Source organism: Podarcis raffonei, chromosome 6, assembly GCF_027172205.1.
Source record: "Podarcis raffonei isolate rPodRaf1 chromosome 6, rPodRaf1.pri, whole genome shotgun sequence".
NCBI classification, from domain to species: Eukaryota; Metazoa; Chordata; class Lepidosauria; order Squamata; family Lacertidae; genus Podarcis; species Podarcis raffonei.
The window spans coordinates 67,699,851-67,721,398 of NC_070607.1; the positions used below are offsets into that span (position 1 = coordinate 67,699,851).

The 21,548-nt window shown below is 41.3% G+C and overlaps 1 protein-coding gene across 3 annotated transcripts in view; it reads left to right on the forward strand.

The window, feature by feature from the left end:
* LGR6 (leucine rich repeat containing G protein-coupled receptor 6) overlaps positions 1–21,548 on the forward strand; it is a 143,560-nt gene that overhangs the window by 81,831 nt on the left and 40,181 nt on the right. For 2 of the 3 annotated variants that reach the window (XM_053393711.1, XM_053393712.1), the window contains exons 5-6: positions 10,462–10,677; positions 18,239–18,310. In XM_053393711.1, coding sequence (XP_053249686.1) covers positions 10,462–10,677; positions 18,239–18,310 — 288 coding nt within the window. The remainder of the gene's footprint in view (positions 1–10,461; positions 10,678–18,238; positions 18,311–21,548) is intronic. The other variant, XM_053393713.1, reaches the window with a different exon arrangement.

Below are 21,548 nucleotides of genomic sequence, written 5' to 3' on the forward strand. Positions count from 1 at the left end.
ATTGTGGTTACAACAAGCTCTTACCTAAAGCAGATGGGTACACTCTGTTTCTCTGCCAGCCAAAAGCAAAGCAAAGACTTCCAAAGCAAGCAGGTGCTATAAGTTATAATTATTGCATTTTCAGTAAGAGTGAGAAAAAGAAGAGAGCTTGATTGGATTAAAATCTCAGACAAGACTCTTGAGGCTTGTCTTTCAAATGAAAATAAAAGACAATGGAAGCAGCTTGGTTTTCTGCAACATTTCGAATGCACATCCCACAGAGATGCTTAGAATGCCATCTCATATGTCCCCATTTGCAAGTATTAGAACTGAAGCATGGCAGATTCTGAAGCCCTCTTCAAAAGTCAGCTCAAGATCTTTCAGTCACCTCTTCCCATACCAAGTTTTATTACGGCAAAAGCCAGTGACACTAAACACCACAAGATCAAACAAAAAGAAATCAACAACAACATCAGGGAAAAAAAAGGATTACACAAGGGAACTTCGCATTCAACAGAAGAGATTTACGCTTCCTGATTACTAAAGTGCAAAATTTGGCCACCTCATATGATATTGAGCTTGAGGAATCTTCCAGAAGGTATTTTCGTAGAATTTCGGGGGAGGATTCCAAATAATGTTGTAGGGGTATGAATTTTGATAAAAGCGGCAAAATAAGTTGAACTCGCTCTTCACTATAAAATTCGCAAAATAGAAGGATGTGTGTGACAGATTCTACCTTATTAGACATACAGGGGCAGAGACGCGCATGCATTGGTACCCGCGTGAATTTGCCGTACAGCACTGCTGAGGGCATTATCTCAAAGCGGGCTCTAGAGAAAGCCCATCTATAAGCTTCGTTAGTGATGTTAGTTAAGTAAGGGGCAGTTGCAAAATTAGGCCAAGCTTTTAAACATCTATACGTCTCCGGGAGTAGGGCGTCTTCTTGTTGTAATTCGACATCGTAAAGTCTCTGAGTGATAATTGCTTTTGCCTTATTCAGAGTTCCCAAAAAAAGGTTTTCAGGGTTTAGGCCAATTTGTTTTATCTTATTAGTTATTTGCATAAGCCAAGGAGGATAGGGAACTGCGGCCAGGAAGCAGGGTAACAGTCCCTTAGGGTTGTAATGGATTTTCAGCCAGAGGGATATTGCTTGCTCCCAGACTTTTAATTCCACTCTGGGCAGTCCTGCGTCTTGCCTTAAGACTGCATTAGGTGTACACTTTGGGGTAGCAAATAATGATCTTAAGAATTTTGATTGTACGGTTTCAAGGGTCTTAAGGTTGGCAGAGGGGCTAATTTGAGAGCCATACAGGAGTTGGGCTAAAGATTTTGCCTGAAAGACTTTTAGGGCCATCGGGAGGAAGCCAGCTCCTTTCCTTCTGAATAATCTAAGGATGGCATTTGCACTTCTTCCTGCTGATATAGCTGATGTGGTCAGGTGTGCTGACAATTTGGCATTATAAGAGAAAGTAATGCCTAAGTATTGGAAGGTCTTAGTCTGTTCAATGGCGTTTCCCTTTACGCTCCAATTATCTTTCCTGTAGGAGCGGTTAAAATGTACAATTTTGGTTTTGGCAAAGTTAATTGTTAACAGTTCAGTGTTACATTGGTCACTAAACTTTCCTAAGGCACGTTTCAGACCCACTTTGGTTTGAGAGAGAAGAACAGCGTCATCCGCATACATTAAAACTGGTACTTTTCTGCCGTTAGAGAACACAGGGGGGTGGGTTTCGATTTCACGGCAACATGTGACCAGGGAGTTAACATAGATGTTAAATAAAAATGGGGCTAATAGGCATCCTTGTCTAACTCCTCTTTGAACTGGGATTTCTTTAGAGAGTCTGCTGTCCTGTGCGAGTCTTATCTGGAGGGTATTGTTCTCATGAAGCTTAATCATCAGAAGTAATAACCTTCTGTTAATACCCATATTGGCCAATTTGGCCCAGAGCCTACCCCTGGATACAGAATCAAATGCTGCCTTTAGGTCCACAAAGGCCGCATACAATGATTTTTCCAATGTTTCACATACTTATAGACAAAATAATCTAACACTAAGCAGTGATCTATGGTGGAACGTCCAGATGTAAACCCTGCTTGTTCAATTTCTAGCAAGTCATTATGATCTAACCATTCACATAATTTTAGGCATAGATGTTTTGTATAAAGTTTGCAGATCACATTCAGAAGACTGATTGGTCTATAATTAGATGGGTCAGAGGGGTTGCCCTTTTTAAAAATCCTGAGCATGGTGTCTCTGATCCTTAAGGCAATTTTATCTTTCACACACAAAGTCCTATCACTCTAGTTATGTATATTTTTACATGTTACAGCATGGCAGCACGGCGCCCAACTTTGGTAATATTATATGTGGAAGGCTGTTTTGGCATTGAGCAAAATATATATTAATAAAGAATAAGAAATGTACAATTTCTGACTGCAGTCCCCCAAACTACAGTGAAGGTTTCCTCAGAGGGTTCCTTGACTTGTGGAAATAGAGAGTGCACCTTATATAAAGGGTGCTTTAGAAGTTCTGGTCTGTCTGTACGTGGGCTATTCTTTGTAGCCCGTTTGAGATGTTTCCATGTTTCAACAACTGTGCCACCTTTATATAATTGAGGTACCTTCTTCAAAAGGAAAAAAGTGAGGGAGGAAAATGGGCCAAAGTGCCATATCCCAGACTAAACACATGTAACACTGGTGATCTAGGTAGAAAATGGCGACTATCAATTCCTCAGCATGTGCTTAATCCAAGCAAGGGGAGGCAGATGCAATAGAAGCCGTTGTTCCAGCTGGCTGTTTTCCATTGTCACCCCATATTGCAAAATTATTCCAACACTGACTTCAAAGAAGAAGGAAAGACAGAAGAATTTGCCCGATAAATGCTGTCCTTCAACATATTGACTTCTATTACACTGCTTGCAAAGAAGCAGTGAGACATCTCAATCCATAGAACTGGTGCACCACCCTCTCCTCATGTCTTTAGGAAAAACATTTTGGAAGCAGACAGAAAGAGAGTAAAGACCTCTTTAAAAATGTTAAGCCCATGAATAGGGTAATTATCATCATCATTATTATTGCTGAACATTAAAATGCAAGGAGTGACTTCTTGGAAGTCACGGGGACAGTTGCTTTGATGTTGACAAAGGAGAAGCCTTCCCCACCAGACAAGTCGGTTGTAAGCATATATATTCTGATGACGGATGGAAGGAAGGAAAGGAATCACTTTGGAATTAGCATAGCCTGAGAGCATGTTCCCGCTTTCATAGGCCACCTTTGATCTGTTTGAAATGTGACAGCTCATTGTAAGGGCAATATTGCTTCATATAAATCATTTTTGATAGAATGTGCTTTTGCTTCTTAGAAAAAAGAAACGAAAAGAAATATCTTCCACTGAATGTTTAAAGGATAAAAGGCAACAGAAATAGACTGGGGTGTTTAACATCAACTTATAATTTATTGGCATGGATCTAATCTTGTGGCAAAGCCACATTAAGTATTGTTAAGGTAATTTATGAGGCATAAGCTTTTCCTGGAGCACAAGAAAAGTGAGCCTTCTAGCTAGTTGAAAAGAAGCCATCAAGTAATTGTGAATTTTAGACTTGTAGAGTAATCCACAAACAAGCAAAGCAGCCCTTCTTGAGGAACAGCCATAGCTGAGTGGTAGACAATCTGCTTTGCTTGCAGAAAGTCTTGGGTTCGACCCCCATCCAAATAGGGATGAGAGAGATTCTTGTCTGAAACCCTGGAGAGCCACTGGCAGTCGTGTAAACAATCCTGAGCTGGGTGTACCCAAGAGTCTCACTCCGTATAAGGTAGCTTTCTACATTCCTATGTTTTTGTGTTCTATGTTCTAAAGGATATAGTAGCCAATTGCTAAATAAAATGATGAAACCTGACTGGAAACTGCTTTATGCCTTAGAAGCTGTGCCCCATTATTTCCATTGTGTAGTTTTGTGCCTTGTTTGAGGAGAAAGTATTGTTACAAACTTAGAACTTGCCCTAGGGGTGAGAAATTCCAGGGGCAGTACTCCTTGAATTTAGCTTCCTTTTGATGGAGTGATGTCTGGAGACTTTTTGTAATGTTTAGTTTGTGGAGCTAGAGGACAGACTAGCAGAATGTTACCGTAGTTAGTTAGTTAGTTAGCATGTAGCAGATCCATTTCATATCCTTAGAGCAGGGTGGTCCACCTTTTCATACCAAGTGGGCCGCAAGAGTGCTTTGATACAGAACCCATGGGCCACACACTGCCTTGTTGTGCATAGGGTGGGGAGAAGCAAGGCCAAACGGGGCACTGGGCTTTGGGAAGGAGGCATGAGGGCTCTGGCAGGGTCCTAGAGCCCTCTTACCTCCTCCCCAAAGCTGGGAGGCTTTGGTAAGGAGGAGGGAGGACTTTAGGACCCTGTCAGAGCCCTCTTGCCTCCTTCCCAAAGCCAATTGCATCACTTATCTAGCTTTGGGAAAGCAGTGTGAGGGCTAGAGGGGGCATCAAGTGTTGTCAAGGGTCACCCCCAAAAAGCTCAAGGTGCTGCAGGCAGCCCTTGGACTGTGCATTGGACCACCCTGCCCTAGAAAGGCATCCTGCACCCCAAGGTGTATCTCTGAACTGCAGTTTCTTCACAAGCCTATAGGTTGCAATCTCCGCTTCCAGGTTCTAATGACCTCTCCCATTTGAAACCCTCAGGAAGGTTATCCAGCTATTTCAATTAGCTCCCATTGAGAAGATATCTATCAGTCATTCTAGGCCATTGGCAAGCCATTTGCCTGACAAAGACAAAGCACAATTGGTGCTTTCATAGCATTATTAGCTGAAGCTATGAAGTAGAAGTGCTTCATATTTAGGAATTTTTTTCTTGAAAAGGACATATAATATAATCTTGAAGTATATTCACAATAAAGAAGAATCTGCCCAATTAATTAAGGCTTATATTTTCAGGAACAGCAGAAATATAGCACCATTCTGGGGGAGAGGGAGGCATCTCCTATTCATTCTCCCCTGAACAATATGCCTGGAATACTCTTTTAAAATAAACTGTGTCCACCACAAAAAATGGCCATGAGTGGGGGATGCTATGACAGATTCAATTTTCCAATTTAACTGAATGTATAAACAGGTTCAGAGTAATGAGACATCAGAGCAAAAGAATATCTAGTGAACAAGGACTCTATGTGTCTCCGTTAGCCTATTGTAAAAGACTGTTCGCTGAAGTCTATTATAGATATAAGTATGCAGACTTTCCTAGTGAAATCAGCATATGGGAATTGTTGTCAGTCTCCCTGCTGTACTGACACATCTACTGTATTTAACATATGGGACCTATCAACACAACTGCACAGACATATCTACTGTATAGAACATCTGGGACCAATCACCCATCTTCCCTGTTCTTTGGCTTTTCACTAAGGGAAATGTAACAAGTCATGTGCTTAAGTGAGAGGGTTCAGGGTCATGAATCTTCCTAATCAAGGTCAATAAAAAGCACATTGGGGACTTTATAATATTGTTTGTATACTTCTGTATAGGCACGCAGGTTCTGTTGTTATTGGTTTTTTTACTCAAGATCCTATTGCATTTTAAGCCACACATAAGATGGTAGAAGAGCCCGAAAGAGATTTTTTTCTGTACCGTACTACATAAGTTTTTTCAGGGGGGAGGGGAAATGCAAAAACTTATATGAGAAACTTGCATTCTCTTGTAGTTCTGTAGTCTAGCCACAAGACAGATGAGAAACGCCATGAAAATTAATCTTCACTATGGTTCAAGACTTAAAAACCAGACACACAATATATTTAATTCAATAATGGTGAAATTGAGTAAATCTATGGCATGGCTAGAATTTCCACTTTTCTTCCTGTCAGTATTTATGTGATTTTAATAGTTGCATGGCAGGCAAAGCATGTGACTGATAAACCCTTTCCTGACATGGTTGATACGCTGATGTGGAAAAGTGAGTGACCTGCCAGAAAAAAAGGGTCTGCAATCCTACCTATAGATATGAGTGCTAAGATTTGGGGGGGGGGTGGACTGGGAAAGAATTTTTTGTTGTCAGACAGATAGTTCAGAGCATGAGACTCTTTATCTCAGGGTCGTGGGTTGGAGCCCTGCGTTGGGCAAAACATTCCTACATTGCAACAAATCTACAATTCTATTACAGTGGTACCTCTAGTTACGAACTAAATTCATTCCGGAGGTCTGTTCTTAACCTGAAACTGTTCTTAACTAGAGGCGTGCTTTCGCAAATGGGGCCTCTTGCTGCTGCTGCTGCACCGCCGGCACACGATTTCCGTTCTCATCCTGGGGCAAAGTTCTCAACTCGAGGTAACTCTTCCAGGTTAGCGGAGTTTATAACCTGAAGCATTTGTAACCTGAGGCATTTGTAACTCGAGGTACCACTGTATTCTAAGGCTCTTTATTTCCCCAACAGGATAGCTCAGTTGGTTAGAGTGTGGTGCTGATAATCCCATGGTTTCAGGCTTGATCCCCAAATGGGACACCTGGTTTTCCTGCCTTCACTGTCACTAGGTAGGCTCAATGATGAGCCCTCACATGTAAGATGTGATGTGTGAGAGTGCATGTACAAAATCGTGGTACCTTTATTCTGTCAACCTGCGGGTATAGGGTGGTATATAAATTCATTAAATAAAAAAATACCTTGGGACACATTCTTATACTAAAGATCCACCAGATGATGGGGTTAAAATATTAGTGGGAAAAGTCTGTGGAGGATTGGTTTGGCCCTTCACTGGGTGCTACGCTTTAGCATTACACTTGAACAATCTCAGAGCCGCGTCTGAGTTCCTCTATATGACATGAACATCCCACTGTAGGATTGATGCTTGTGATGGAAACTGCAGCATGATCTGAGAAGCACAACAGAATAAAAAATGTCAACGTCTATGTGGAAATGGAGCAAGTTGGCACTGGCCTACCCTGTCTCCTAATCTGCCCAATTATCCCAGGTATAAACCATAATAGAAAGTGCTTAAGAAGCCATAATCACACAGTGCAGAAAGAGGAGAGCCATGTGGTTGCTTTTTTGTTTTGCTTAATTGATATAATTAGCAGCTTCTTGGTGCCAAGGGAGCTGAGTTTTATATTCGCTCCATCTCTTCCTCAAGAAGAACTACATTTGGGAGCAATAGCAGTTAGTGAGCTTGAACTCTGCTACATGTTTTTATGGCAATCCAACTTTATTTCAGAAAACAAGCAAGCCAGGATACCAAACTACTTCTGGAAGCCAGTTTTCAGTTTATTTATGTCTGTCGGTGTTATTGTTTTCACTCCCACTTTCCCTTTGTGGTGAAGGTTCCAGGGCAGCCTTGCAGGATCAGTTTTTCTTTTGAATAACAGAGCAATGGAGAATTCTGGTGCATTTTGCAATAACTGTTTATTTACAAATGCGCAGATCGGGCAGGCAGCAAGCCAGTAGGACCATGTAGGTGGTGCAGGTTCCAAAATGGCATCAGTTCCTAAGCAACAGCATCATCTCTAAACAGAAAGCCTGTCTCTTCAGCCAACCCCTGAAACTTAGAACTTCTTTTCTCTTCTTCCTTTAGTCCAATACAAATTGCTTCTTTTCCAGGTCTCTGGCTGACCCAGTTGCACAACCCCTTCCTACATCCAAATATCTGAAGCAATCTGCTTCCCTGGTTCTCCATTCATTGTCAGTGTCCAAGTCACAAACCAAAATAGAAGTTTTGAAGAATAAAAGGGCAGCATGACCTGTATTATTACTGGGTTCAGGGGCACTCATCTATCTCAGAAAAACCCTGCCGTTAAATAATAAACTGGCTTTTATAACCATACACTCTGCAGTTTTTGAGTCTTTATATTTAAAGACTTACCTGTTGCAGCTTTCTCTGAAAACATAAGGTAGATAGTAGGGGCTTCATCAAGGTTATCTTATAAAACCATATGTAGACCCTTCATTTGTTGAGTACTGGAAATTGCATAATTCTTTGGATTTACAAGATGTAGTTAACATGACTCCATTGTACTTGGTGATTTTCCAAGTACTCAGACCTCCAAATGATACAAGTGAAGGAAGGGAAACACTGGGTTATCACCCTCTGCTAAACCTAGCCATTGTCAAGGGCAGACTACTAGTTTGAGTAGACTCACAAGACTTTCAACAGGTGTTTCCCCAAGAAACAGATCCCCCCCGACAAATAATTCCAAAACTGAGATGCATGCAAGGCACGAGAAAGCAAAACCTATGGAGTACTTTATAACAAATTGGCATGCTGAGGATATGATATTATTCCATTGGCATTCTGTAAAGTTTATTTTCTTTACTAAGAGTTTTATTCAATTCCTTTTGTGCTGGAGCTATTAGTCCCATTGCAAGTTGTTACTGAACACCTATCTCTATGGAACAGCTTTCCAAAGCAACTTGTTCCACCTTGTCTTCACTACACTTTAATGGAAGCAGGGGTGAGGCAGACCTCATTTCCAACCCAAACACATATAGGAAAATAGTAGGTCACAAAGTAGTAAAACCAGCGTCTACAAGCAATGTTTTGGAGAGCCCATTCTTCCCCTAGCTGCAGTTGCGGCTTGAGCCAGAAAACTAAGATTCTCTATAGACTGATTGAAGTGGCCAAAAGATACTACAATAGAACACAAGACACATTCCCCCTAAGCGCCAAGAAAATGTTTAATTTTCACTTGCATTAGTATTTCACTTAAGAGGTTTTACAGATTATTTCTAGGACAACTGAAACATTCATGTTAGATGAAACAGTATCTACATTTCAGGATTTACCATACAAACAAAAGATTAAGAAATTCAGCTTGTATTAGGTGGATGAAGGATTTCCCTTTCTCCTCCATTTGCTGACTCATTCAGATGACACAGTAGCAGAAACAGGTACCAAACCCAGCTCTTTAACTGGGCTTAAATCCTTCTTCTTGAGCTCTTCAGCTTTTATGGAACTAAAGAATTCTGATTTAAAAAACCCAACTACTTCTCATCTGTGTCACATTTGGCTTACACTACTGCAGTTCCTATACCAAACCTGCAATTTTTATTTTGTTGTATATTATAAACAAACAAACAAATGAACCAAACCACAACCTGCCATTCCACAGGAAATGATGTTCAGATATTTTATTGCTTATTACTTGGTTTAGGGAAGAGGATTCTGAAGACATTATGGCAGTTCAAGCTAGCCTTGAATCTGTATAAGCGGTAGGGCTGGGAGAGAATTTCAGTTCATTTTACATTTAAAGGTGAACCTACCTAATTACATTCCAAAACAATACATGAACCAAAACATAACCCCATTCTTCAAAATTTACACAAAATTTTGCACTGCAGCTCTCCAGCCAATAATGTGTACAAAATGCATATATTAGGATAAAGTTTGCATAAAAAATGCATTTGTTAGTGAATATAGCATGCAAACAGAAAATGGCATTGCAAAAATGTGTTTATTAGGCAATCTTGCATACAGAAGTGTGTATATTAGGATATATTTGCACTATGATGCTGATGAAATTTCTTGGGGACGTTTTTAATTAAAAAAAAACACAAATTGGCGTGGAAATGCGGAGAAGTAAAATTAAGATTGGAAACATGGGAAACTGAGAGAAACCAAAATTGACAGATTCATCAATTCATCCCTAGTAGAGGGGAAAGGTTATTTATTTTAATAACAGTATATTTTGAGGAATGACAATGTACATCGACAGGAACAGCAGAAGAATTCAGAAAAGCATAACTGTGCTTCCTATAAATTGACTGCACAGCACCAGTATACTGTAATTCTGAACAAATCCCCAGACACCTTGCTTACAAAGAAAATCAGCTAGTCAGATGTTTGAATACTGTAATAAGGAGAGATGAATTATGCATGTTTTCTTTTTCTTTTTTGTAGAATATTTATTGAGATTTTACAGAAAACAAAAGTTTACAGAATAAAAAGAAAGCATATAAAATAGAAGAAGTAATAAAAAATGCAAGAAGTACAAAAATACAGAATTATGCATGTTTTCACCTGAAGTGGCTAATGTCACTTCTGCCAAGGTGCTTTTTCTTTGATTTGATTTGAGTTTGGAGGACTGATGCAGAATTGCCCTAGAATATCTGTGTTACATAAACTGGAGCCACTGTGTGGGATCGCGGCAGCTGTACGATGTGATTTTGTTGAGATCCACCACCTACACAAGAGACCAAACAGTATTATCAAAGGAATTTTCATGCTATATCATTCCAGAGGTATAAAACCTCACACCCTCTGTTTCCATTTCCTATCAGGTCAAATCAGCTGGAAGCACGGATATTCCATCAAAGGATGCAAGAATGTGTAGTCATTTGCATATGTCTGTCGTGCCTCCTGAGCCTCTGTGCAGGCCACTGGTGCTGCAGTAACTTGCTCAGGTCTTTGACCATTTAATGATAACCAACAGGACACTTTCTGCACTGTGCTATGTGCACACATGCTGTGTTTGTTTGATTGACTTGTCTGTTTATTTCCTTTAGGCGTCTGGATGCCAATTTGATCTCTGTGGTACCTGAGAAGAGCTTTGAGAAGCTGCCCTCCTTACGCCACCTTTGGCTGGATGATAATGCTCTGACAGAGATCCCTGTCAAAGCACTCAACAACCTGCCGGCTCTACAGGCCATGACACTGGCCCTCAATCAAATCTGGCACATTCCTAACTACGCTTTCCAGAACCTCACCAGCCTTGTGGTACTGTACGTGCCCCCTTTTATTTTCCGTTTATTCTTTCGTTCTTTCTTTCAGAAGCCCATTTCTCATAACACAATGTACTGTTTAGACAAGCAGGAGATAGTTGGTTGATCAGTGTTTCAGTCTGGGCCGTGTCTCATAAAGGAAATCTCCTTAGTCTACGTAGCAAGTTCATAAAAGCATGGTTTTAGAAGTATTTAAGCAGTTTTCAATGTAAAGCTGTTTTCACAAGATATAGTACAAAACAAATTAAAGGAATAATATTACTTCCGGTAACTGCCCATTTCCATATGGGACACATTTATTTCACAAGCAAGTTTTCCCCACCCCACAGAATACCATACCATGATTATAACAATGAACTCTAATAACCAGAAAAATGAGCACACCAGCGAAAACATCAGATAAAATGAAACATACAGTTTTAGCACCAATGCATGTGAGTAGGACCACAATATATTTTTAGGAAATTACACCTGTAGGTTATTTAGGGCTTGCTTTAACCAATAGCTTATAGGTTTGCCCATCTTCTTAGATGGAAAGTTATGTGTGTAAATTTGTTAACTGTATATTGTTTGGTGTTGATTAGGAAGTTTTGCTTGTGATTACCAGCTGTCTTAGAATTATTACCATACTTATGAGATATAGGATTGAAACAGCTACTCCCGCTCTGGAAATACACATGCTTTGTGGCTAGGCTATAAAAACATCATCAGGAAACTAATACTAAGCCAAACTGTAGCAAGTGTTTAATGGTAAGACTACTACATGCCTTATGAAAAACAAATGAGGAAAAGAGGATTTCCTAAATGCTTTATGCATTGACTTCAACTGCCTGAACAAAATACAGCAGATTGTTTGAGAGTGATGATTAGAAAAATTAAAATATGCAGTTTATTTTCCAAAAGCTCCTGAGAGGCTTATTGTGTAGGACTTTTCAAGCTGCTTAGAGAAAACAAAAATGATTCAGGCTACTTCTATTAGTGCAGGAACAAGAGAAAAATAATAATGAAGTGTTAAATCATGTACCTCGTGAATGATATTCACCTGTACTGACAACACTACAAATGTGGGACACATGCTTCCCGGGGGCCATAGAAATATCTAAATGTTACCATTACTTGGGGGAACTCTGTGAGCTAGTAGAGTTTTGCCCTTGGTTTGGCTACACTTGGAGATAAATTCCCACCCAGCCACGAAGTTCATTAGGTGCGGTGCTTAATCCACCTCAACTAGCATTGTGAGGATAAAATGATAAAACTTAAGAGATAAAAAAAATACCCAAAATTTTAAAAAGAATACTACAAGACAGGAGTAAGTGATGGCCACCAACCTGGATGGCTTTAAAAGAGTATTTGACAAATTCACAGAGGACAAGCCTATCAACAGCTGCTAGTTGTGATGACTATGTCCTACCTCCACCTCCAGAGGCATCACACCTTTGAATACCAGTTTCTGGGAATCACAGGTAGGCAGAGTCCATGTGTGTGCTCATGTCCAGCTTGCAGGCTTCCCACAGGTATTTCACCAGCTATTGTGAGAGCACATTCCTGGACTAGATGGGCTGTTGTGCGGATCCAGCAGGTTCATGTTATGTTCTCTTCCCCCAACCCTTACTATTATATATTTTTTAAACTGCAGGCATGACTACTTACCATGCATTAAAAGTAGCATCTGATTTGGCCCTTTTGGTGTGTGTGTGTGTAAGTGTGTAAGAGATTTGGTTAAGAAACAGGCATGTGGAGGCAGAAGAAGGGCTTGTCACTGCCGTAAACTTTCTAATCTGGGAGCTAATGAAATAGCCACCTTTGGGAGGGGGCCAAAGAACAGCTGTGGAGGGGTACTGGGGAAGATGTCATTTACAGCCTGATTAATACTTCTGGATACCCCTGATCAGCAGTTTCATAGCTAAGGACATGACCTTCCCAGGTGCAGCAATGCTCTTTCCTGCTGCGCACACCTTGGGCCTCTGGGACCGAAATGGCTGATCATCTGCTGATGGCGGAAAGAGCCAACATGAAAATATACAAGCTTCAATCTGGAACAAGTTAGGGGCATCAGCCTCTGCTAATAAATTATATCCCCACTAAGGAATTCTGTACACCAGTTCCCATCCGTTTCTCGCATAGGTTTGTAATGGGGGATGCGGGATACTTTCTGCACAAGGAAACGTCCTGTAATGTATAGATCTGCATTCTATACATTAACATAACCGCAGAAATCATCCTTTCTCCTTCTATCATGTCTGGAAGTTACGGCTTTATGTACAGTGAGATTTTACACATCACTGCTGCAAGGGAGAAAACGTGCTTAATAACCTCAGTGTTTAGGAGACTCACCAAGGGAAATTGAAACACCTACAATCTAGCCCAAGATGGAAAAGACAAAGCATCATTTCATCTTTCCAAGGATTCCTAGATTTCTAACATTAGGGAAGGAAAACATATGAGCACAATCCAGAGAAGTGCTTTATTTTGTTTTTGAACTTTGCAAAAAAAATTTAACTTTTTGCAGCCAAAGTTAAAGCATTTATTTAGTTTTTTTAAGGAAAGCGAGGCACTGGTGGGCTTCAAGGACATCTAAAATTCTGAGCAGATTGATATAAGAGAAAAGGGAATTCAGAGCAGACTGATAACAAGTCACAACTGTTATTGGGGGGGTTGTACCCCCCTGTTTATTTCCATCACTGGAGCAGATAGACATCAAAACAAAATTCCTCCTATTTTCAACACAAATTTGACACCCAGAAGCTAAAAGAAGAAATTTGTGCTCTTTCTGTCTGTGAGGTTGACTAAATCCCTATCTGGGGGAAAAAATTCTGTCAGCAGGAAAAAAATATAGAAAAATGAGATTTTAAAAGAAAAGGGAAAAATACTGATTGTTTCCAATCTATTCTGAAAAGAGATCTTTAAGTGGGCCAAGTGGGATTATAATGGGAAAAGACAGGGATTCTGTACTCAGCACAAGTGAACATAGAAATCAGATTCTGCAGGAATATTTTGGGGAGGCACCTGATGTTTGTTATGGGTGCTGGAAATTGCTGTTTAGAGGGGGCTAAACTTCAGTTCGAAAGCACATCAAAGTGCAAGTAGATAAATAGGTACTGCTCCGGCGGGTTAGTCATGCTGGCCACATGACCCGGAAGTTGTCTGTGGACAAACGCCGGCTCCCTTGGCCAATAAAGCGAGATGAGCACCGCAACACCAGAGTTGGTCATGACTGGACCTAATGGTCAGGGGTCCCTTTCACTTTCCCTTTAAACTTCAGTTCCCATGGTTCGTTGGGAGAAGCCATAACTGTGGAAGTGTGGCTGTGACCTAAATGAGTGGATTTCCCTACATGGGAGTCACAGCCAATAAAGGATTGGACCTCTGCTTCATATTTAAAAAGGGAAAGCAGCAGTATACACCAGCATTTTTTGGAAATTATGTATTTGTACACAGAATGTAGCATTAGTTGTCATTCTTGCATACACTGGCTATATCCCTATTCCAAGTTTTCCCCTGTGATGCTTAGGAACACAATGCAGTAATCATCACATTATGTGTGTTTCTTCCTACATGCCATTAGCTGGCATTAATGTTCTGAATTGCTTTGCAGAAAATAAAATAAAGTGTTTGATCTGGATTTTTATTTTAAACAAAGGAATTCAAGACAGTGCTATTCTGAAAGCTGCTTCCTTTTTGGAATGATCCCAACTCTCCTTCTTTTCCTGGATTCTGATATGTTATACATATTGTAAAATAGCTTCATTCTGTTTGTCATTGATTCATCAGAGGAAATATGGTCATTGATTTCTCTAGAAACCTGAATGAAATGAAGAATTATAGAACTGTGTCTTCATTTTGTCAAAGCACCACTTCTGCAATTGTCAAACCATCTGTGACTTACCAGGAGAAATGGCTCTGTGTGAGCAGGGAACAGTTTGGCAGGCACTGGAGCAACTGTGATTCCACTTGCTAAAGTAATTTATTTAACATGGATGAGAGGATGGAAGAATGGAAGAGGAGTTCCTCTCCTCAAATATTTACCATCCCAACTTGGACTGTGAGTCAAACTCCCTTTTGTTTATGTTCCTACGGAGCTGATGGCAAAGATTGGGTTCCATTTTCTATGAGAGCTCCAGCATTTCAGATGCTCATAAGATTATAAAACTCTTCTGTGGGGACTGGAATATTCATGGTTTGCTCCATTTCAAAACAGAACAAAACATTCCAGGCCAAACTTAAGCCAGAACAGCTTGACCTTTGTATCTTTCTGGTTCTCCTATAAAGTTATGACTCTGTTTGTGTGATGGTACAACTGCCATTCAACATCTAAGTTTTCCAGTTTAGAAACTTAGCTGTTTCCCTGGTTATACTACGCTTGTGTGTCATCATCCCCTTCACTCCAAGTAGTATTTTATCTAAAATTCAGTATGATGTAATTATACGATGTAATTGCATGATGTATCTAAAATTAAGTATGATGTCTGAGCGCTTTCTTTTTTGCCCTGCCACCTTCTCTGCCTTTTGCTCCCAATTCGTGGTAAAGAGCAAGTTTTTGTGGGGAAAGCCCTAGGGAGGAGGGGAGCTCTCAGACATGGCACTTTAAAGTGTCAATCTGTGTTTAGAAATGCAGCACGAAAGGAAGTCTGGATGAGCCCTAAGTTCTATTAAGGTCACTGGGACTTACTCCCAGGTAAGTCCCATGGACTGCAAGAAGATCAAACCTATCCATTCTTAAGGAAATCAGCCCTGAGTGCTCACTGGAAGGACAGATCGTGAAGCTCCAAGACTTTGGCCACCCAATGAGAAGAGAAGACTCCCTGGAAAAGACCCTGATGTTGGGAAAGATGGAGGGCACAAGGAGAAGGGGACGATAGAGGACAAGATGGTTGGACAGTGTTCTCGAAGCTACCAGCATGAGTTTGACCAAACTGCGGGAGGCAGTAGAAGACAGGAGTGCCTGGCGTGCTCTGGTCCATGGGGTCACAAAGAGTTGGGCACAACCAAATGACTAAACAGCAACAAAGTGTGTCTAGGACTACAACCTTATTCCCACTTACTCCTGTGTTGGGACGAAGGGCACTTCTAGACAACTTGTTTGTTGAACATTCAATTTGATTAGTTTGTGGGGACGCAAGACAATGGGCTCACTCATGCCATCATGTAAAATTGCTAAAAACCCACATTTTCCTTATTCACCTTGCCCCACTGTAGTCCAAACCTGAACACCTTGCACTTTCTTCATACTTGGAGCAGACTTTTCTCCTGACCAGGTCCTTTTTTTATTGGTTTGTTTTTTCCTGTTTACTTGCCTCTGGCCTGCCCCTGCCCCTACTTTTCCTCCTTCCCTGATCAAGTGAGCTTGGGCGAGTAAGATTTCATGTGTGTTTGGTCCTTGCTCAATACCTGAGCGTGGAGTTCAGAGTGAATGTGTTCCCCAGATGGAAACCTATTCTACTCAAGTGTTATGTCTGCTAGATGCATTTTTGCCTTTATTTAACTTAGAACCATTCCTGTTGCTAATTAATCAAAGGTACGAAAGGTGAATCAAAGCTTTCCAATTGCTTGTGTGCAAGTTTTTGGTACTGTTTCAAATATGGCAATATGTCATGTGTTACTAGTTATAATATATTTGAACTCTGGACTGCCAAGCCTGGGATCCAGCCTTCAGAGCAACTTAAACTGCAGGTGTCATCTTTGTGTAAAGGTCCAAGGTGATGTCAGGGCAGCCTGATCTAGAAATGCGCCATAAAATTTGATAGAGGAAACCATCTGGATATGGGGGGGTGGGGGGGTTTGCTTTCCTACAGTCAGGGAGGAATAACTGTTTTATGCTCTAATCTCCTGATTTAGTTTTTGAATGAAATCGATCTTCTCCGTTGAAAGTTAGACTGGATCCAAGTTTTCTCTCAAGCATCTGCTTTTCCCTGTTTCCCGCTTGCTTTAGAAAGGCAAGCAGTATTCTTTTTCTGCAAAAGAGCAAACACTCTAAGTGCTCATCAGAAACATCCAGGGATGTCATAGACTTCCATTTATCCACCACATGTTTACTCTGTTCCTTGTAAATTCAAGCTGCTTTTACCATGGAACTCTGTGCTCTCTGCCAAACCTCCAGTACCGGAGACCAGTTGGAATGGGATTTCTTTTTTCACTGACACCAGACCAAACACAAATAATTAAGGTGCCATTGATTTCACCGGCTGCTGGATGGAATCTCCCTGGGGGCTGCGTTACATCACGTCACTGCCCAAAACATTGCTTGCTGTTTCAGACCAGGATAATATGTCTCTGTTCCATCATAAAGAATATAATGGCCATGAGCTTATCTAAAAATATTCCTTAGTGAGTTGGCCACCTCTTTTTGCTCTGTAATGACATCTATTGCCAGCTAAAATTCCAGCGTACCAGAAATGATCTCATGGCTGCTCTGGACCCTTAAAAGTGACAAATTTTTCTCTCTACGCTTCCTTTGTGGGTTGGGTTTTAATGAGTAGGAGAGGATTTTGAGGAAGCCCATCTACAAAGTAAGCTGGCTTTCCCCTTCTTACTCCGCTTAACAAAAAACCAGACAACAAAGTTTAAAAATAGAATTAAATTATCATCTTGCATTGGTTCAAAGCAATGGCGGAAGTAAAAACTATGCCGGCAAAATACTTATATTTACAGTATAACCAGCTTCAGGCATGTGCCTAAAACTGGAGCAAGCGGAGGCATTTCAGCAAGCAACGGTGGTCAAAGGGAGAGGGATCAGAAGTCCTATACGTTCCTTCCTCTCCAGGAGAAGAGAGGAAATTACATCTCACAGAGTCCTCTTTACCAATTGTATTTCTATGATCCAAGTGTCTGCCTATCAGCAAAGAAGGGGTATTAGCCCCTTCTCATGCTAACTAGCAAGAATATGCATTTGTTAGGTTTGTCTGCTAATCTCCCACATCCTCTCCTTGAGGGGGGGTCCAACATCCTCAGGTATTTTCCAAAGCCCCGGGATTGCCATTGACCACTAGATCTCTGTGGTTCATCTTAAGCCTGCTATCTCTGGGCAGTGGGGAGATAGAGTTGTCATATTTCAAAATGTGAATATCTGGACAGAAAAGTTATTGAGCCTTTGTGGGGGGTGGGGAGGCATGCAAAGGAGATGGGAGTGAGGAGACCTCCAAGTTTGCTTATGTCCCGTGTAACATCATCAGAAGCATGACGGCAACATTGTCTGAGTAGGGTATGGGGAGAGCTTGAAAATTAGCCAGTTTGGACCCCATCCAAATTCAGTACAGATTATCTAATTTTATGAGCACACAATCTGAAACCAGATAGGGGAGTCTCCCCCATCAGTAGTCATGATGACTGGGGCCTATTGCATACAGATAACAACTGAGTGTGCTCCCTTCCAATGATCCCTATTAATTTTGAATATATTCAGTTGTCTGCCATGTTCATGAGTGCTTTGGGAACTCGTGAACACTTGTCTAGGGTCACCTTGCCCTTGGCAGCATTTAGCTTTCAGTGCTTCTCTAGGCAACAAAATGGAAAAAAAATCTGTTTGCTGATGTTGGGAATCTAAGGATCTCCTTTCTCTCTGCAGACACCTGCATAATAACCACATCCGCAGCCTCGGAACCCACGGCTTTGAAGGACTCCACAGCTTGGAAACTCTGTAAGTTGTTTCCTTTTCCTTTGTACCTAGCACTAAATCACCCATCCTGAAAGAGTGGGATAGTCACGCTCTGTGTATTCGTTCCATCTCTCTGCAAGAGGATCTAGAAAGGCTTGATCTCTTCAGCTATTCCATCCTAGAGCCAGGGGCATAGCTAGCTGCTCCGACACCTGGAACCCGCCCACAGGGGCAGGGTGAGCTGTGCATGAGGGCACCATGGTGATCCATGCACGGGAGCGCCATGGTGATCTGTGCCGTGGCGCGGCAATCCACCCAGGGGGGCAGTGTGGCGAGCTGCCCATGGAGTCTGCCTGGCGAATGCAAGCCCCATGCTGCCGTTTCAGGCAGTGCAGGGCCCCGAGCCACCGCGTCACTCCCAGGAGAGACACATGGCTCAGGCGCGCTGCAGGCCAGGCCCTGCGGTAAGTGCTGCCATTTTGTCACCCCCTCAAGGATGACGCCCAGGGCAGACCGCACCACCCTCACCCCCTTCCTATGCTCCTGCCTAGAGCTGAGCTAGGAAATGGCTATGCCATACCTTTCTGGCACTCGTGCCTCTTTTTTCTGGATATATTATCAGCACTGGAGGAATCAGAAAAGTTCAATAAGTCAGTGGTGAAACTTTTCCAGGCAAAGCTACATAATAGACTTTCTTACATCCAGAGGGCCTACGAAGTTGTGGGGAAGGGGGGATTGGAGTAGACGTGAATAAGCATCCTGCTGCTTGCCTAAGACAGACTGAGCCTTTGTAGGTATTTAAACTGAGGTTTTTGCTAGCCCTCTGTTTGAATGCTTGCAAAAAATACCTGGCTGGGTGCTCACAAGGGATGCTCTGCTGCTACCTACCACTTCTCCCGCTCTCTAAGGGCCTGGAAGCCTATCTGGGTCAGGTCATGGACTTTATGCACTAAGATGGAGAAATGTGCTGGGCAGTGTTGCTTGATGCAGCATCATGTAACCTCCCCGCAAACAGATCAGAATGAATGCTCAGTAATTATCCACAGTTGTCTTATCTCCATGCAAGCATCTCAGGATTAATGCTCAAGGAACAGGTTGTGTGAAAGGAACCTGGAACTATCAGTCTCAGAATCGCCAGAAGGAAACTGATGCTATTTGCATTATTTCCACCTTATCCCTGCTAGAAATGATGTAAATAACTTCAGTCTCTCAGTGAAGATTCTGAGGTTGGCCATCACAGTACCATCCTTTTCAGGTAAATATATTCTGTCATGGCTTGGGAAGTGCCCACTACAATAGCCTGCCCTGATAAGTTGCTGGACCATTGAGGTGCAAGAGCAGCTGGTGTGGTGGGACAGACCAATGGGGCCTTGCCTAACTACTATGGTGGAAACAGCTTTCTTTTTTATATGATGGCCTAGTAAAAAATAACAAACAAGATAAATCAGCATTCCAAACATGAAACTAAGAGGCTCTTGCCCTTAGTTGTCCAGAGACCTTTGCATCCACTCCAGTAAAACAGTTCTTGACTTTAATGATGGAATCAAACTGTCAAAAGAACAAGAAGGACAAAATGGGGAAAGAGCCAGTAAAAGAGAGCAAAACTCTATCCCAGCATAAAAGTGTCATTCAAGGAGATAAAGCTGCCACCAAGATGTGAAATTCTGCCAAGGATGTCTGTTATCCCCAAAAGCTCTGAGCTAGGAATTAGGAAGAGGCAATATGAGAAAATATGTTTTCCAGGCAATAGTATATATAATATGCTCCATTGCTAGAGCCTCCATTTAGGAAGGGGAGAAAGATAATAATAATAATAATAATAATAATAATAATAATAATAATAATAATAATAATAATAATATACCCCACCCACCCATCTGGCTGGATTGCCCCAGCCACTCTGGGCAGCTTCCAACACACATAAAAATAATAATAAAAAACATCAAGCATTAATAGTAACAGTCTGATCCAGACTTGTAGGCTACAGTTTCTTCCTTGTATGGCAGGAAAATGTACTATGCACATGATCTAAGTCTGTGCACATCATGTGTAACATTTCAAAATATATCTTGGAGTGAAGTTCTTGGATCGCACTATACAGCTGCTTGGGGTGTCAAAATGTATAGCGCCCAGAAGACAATTTGTGTGTGTTGACAGCAGTGTTATTTACGTCGTATGACTTTCATCAGAAAAAATCTTTAGGCTGAAAGTCCTAAAAATGGTGGTATCTGTGCTTCAGTTCAGTCCCATCAAATCAAAGCAAGGACAATCCAAGAGCATTACTTATACCATAGTGCAATGGGGGAACCCTTATACTTAGCCACAACATTGTATTTTAAATTGTTGTAACCTACTCTGGGACCTTAGGGTAAAGGGTGTATAATAACAACAACAACACTTCACACCATTGTTCCATATATATTTTCATTAATGCAGAGCCAAATTCTGGTGTTTATAAAAGTCACAAAGAAAATAATGTCTAAGATGCAAAGGTTCTTGTGTGATACATTGTTATATTTTCAAATATCCCTGTATTTCATATTTCTTTATTATTATGTGTAAACACTTCCTCAAAAATGTGGATCAGCACAGTGTCTGTGATTGCCACTCATTTCAGTGGTCAGTATGATATTGCTAGGATTGCGCTTCTGAAATTCAGAAGACTTGTAGGTGCTCAAATTCAGTGATTTCTATCAATATGGTAAGGGGACATATTGCTATCACAGTGAATTGGCCCAGTTCACATATGCAGGCAGTGATATGAGTGGACACACTGGTCCCAGTACAGTTCCTTGGGAGACTCCATTGTGTGCTTCTTACTGTTCTCCATTTTGTAAGCAAACCATTTATTACAACCCTCTGCTTCCTGTTCTTTAACCATTCCTCAAACTCCATGACTCTTTAATTTACAGAGGGGCCTTCAGTACAGAGCTTTCCCAAAACAAAATCCAGCCACATCATGCCCACCAGGTCAGCCCTATCTACATGCACATTGACAGTTCTGAAAGCTAGTTGGGCAGGACTGCCTTTTGTGGAAGCCATGTTGATTTTCCTCAGCAAGGCTTGTTAATGTGTTTAACAATTCTGACTTTAATAATTTCTTCCAATTTACCTGGAACAGAAGTTACGCTGACAGATCAGTAATTTTCCAGATCCCCTTAGGATGAATTAAAAAAAACAACAAAAAAAAATGGTGTTAACTTTGGCTGCCTTCCAATCTTCTGGTAAAGAGGGTGATTTTCATGATGTTGTATACTTTTCTTAAAAGATCAGCAATTTA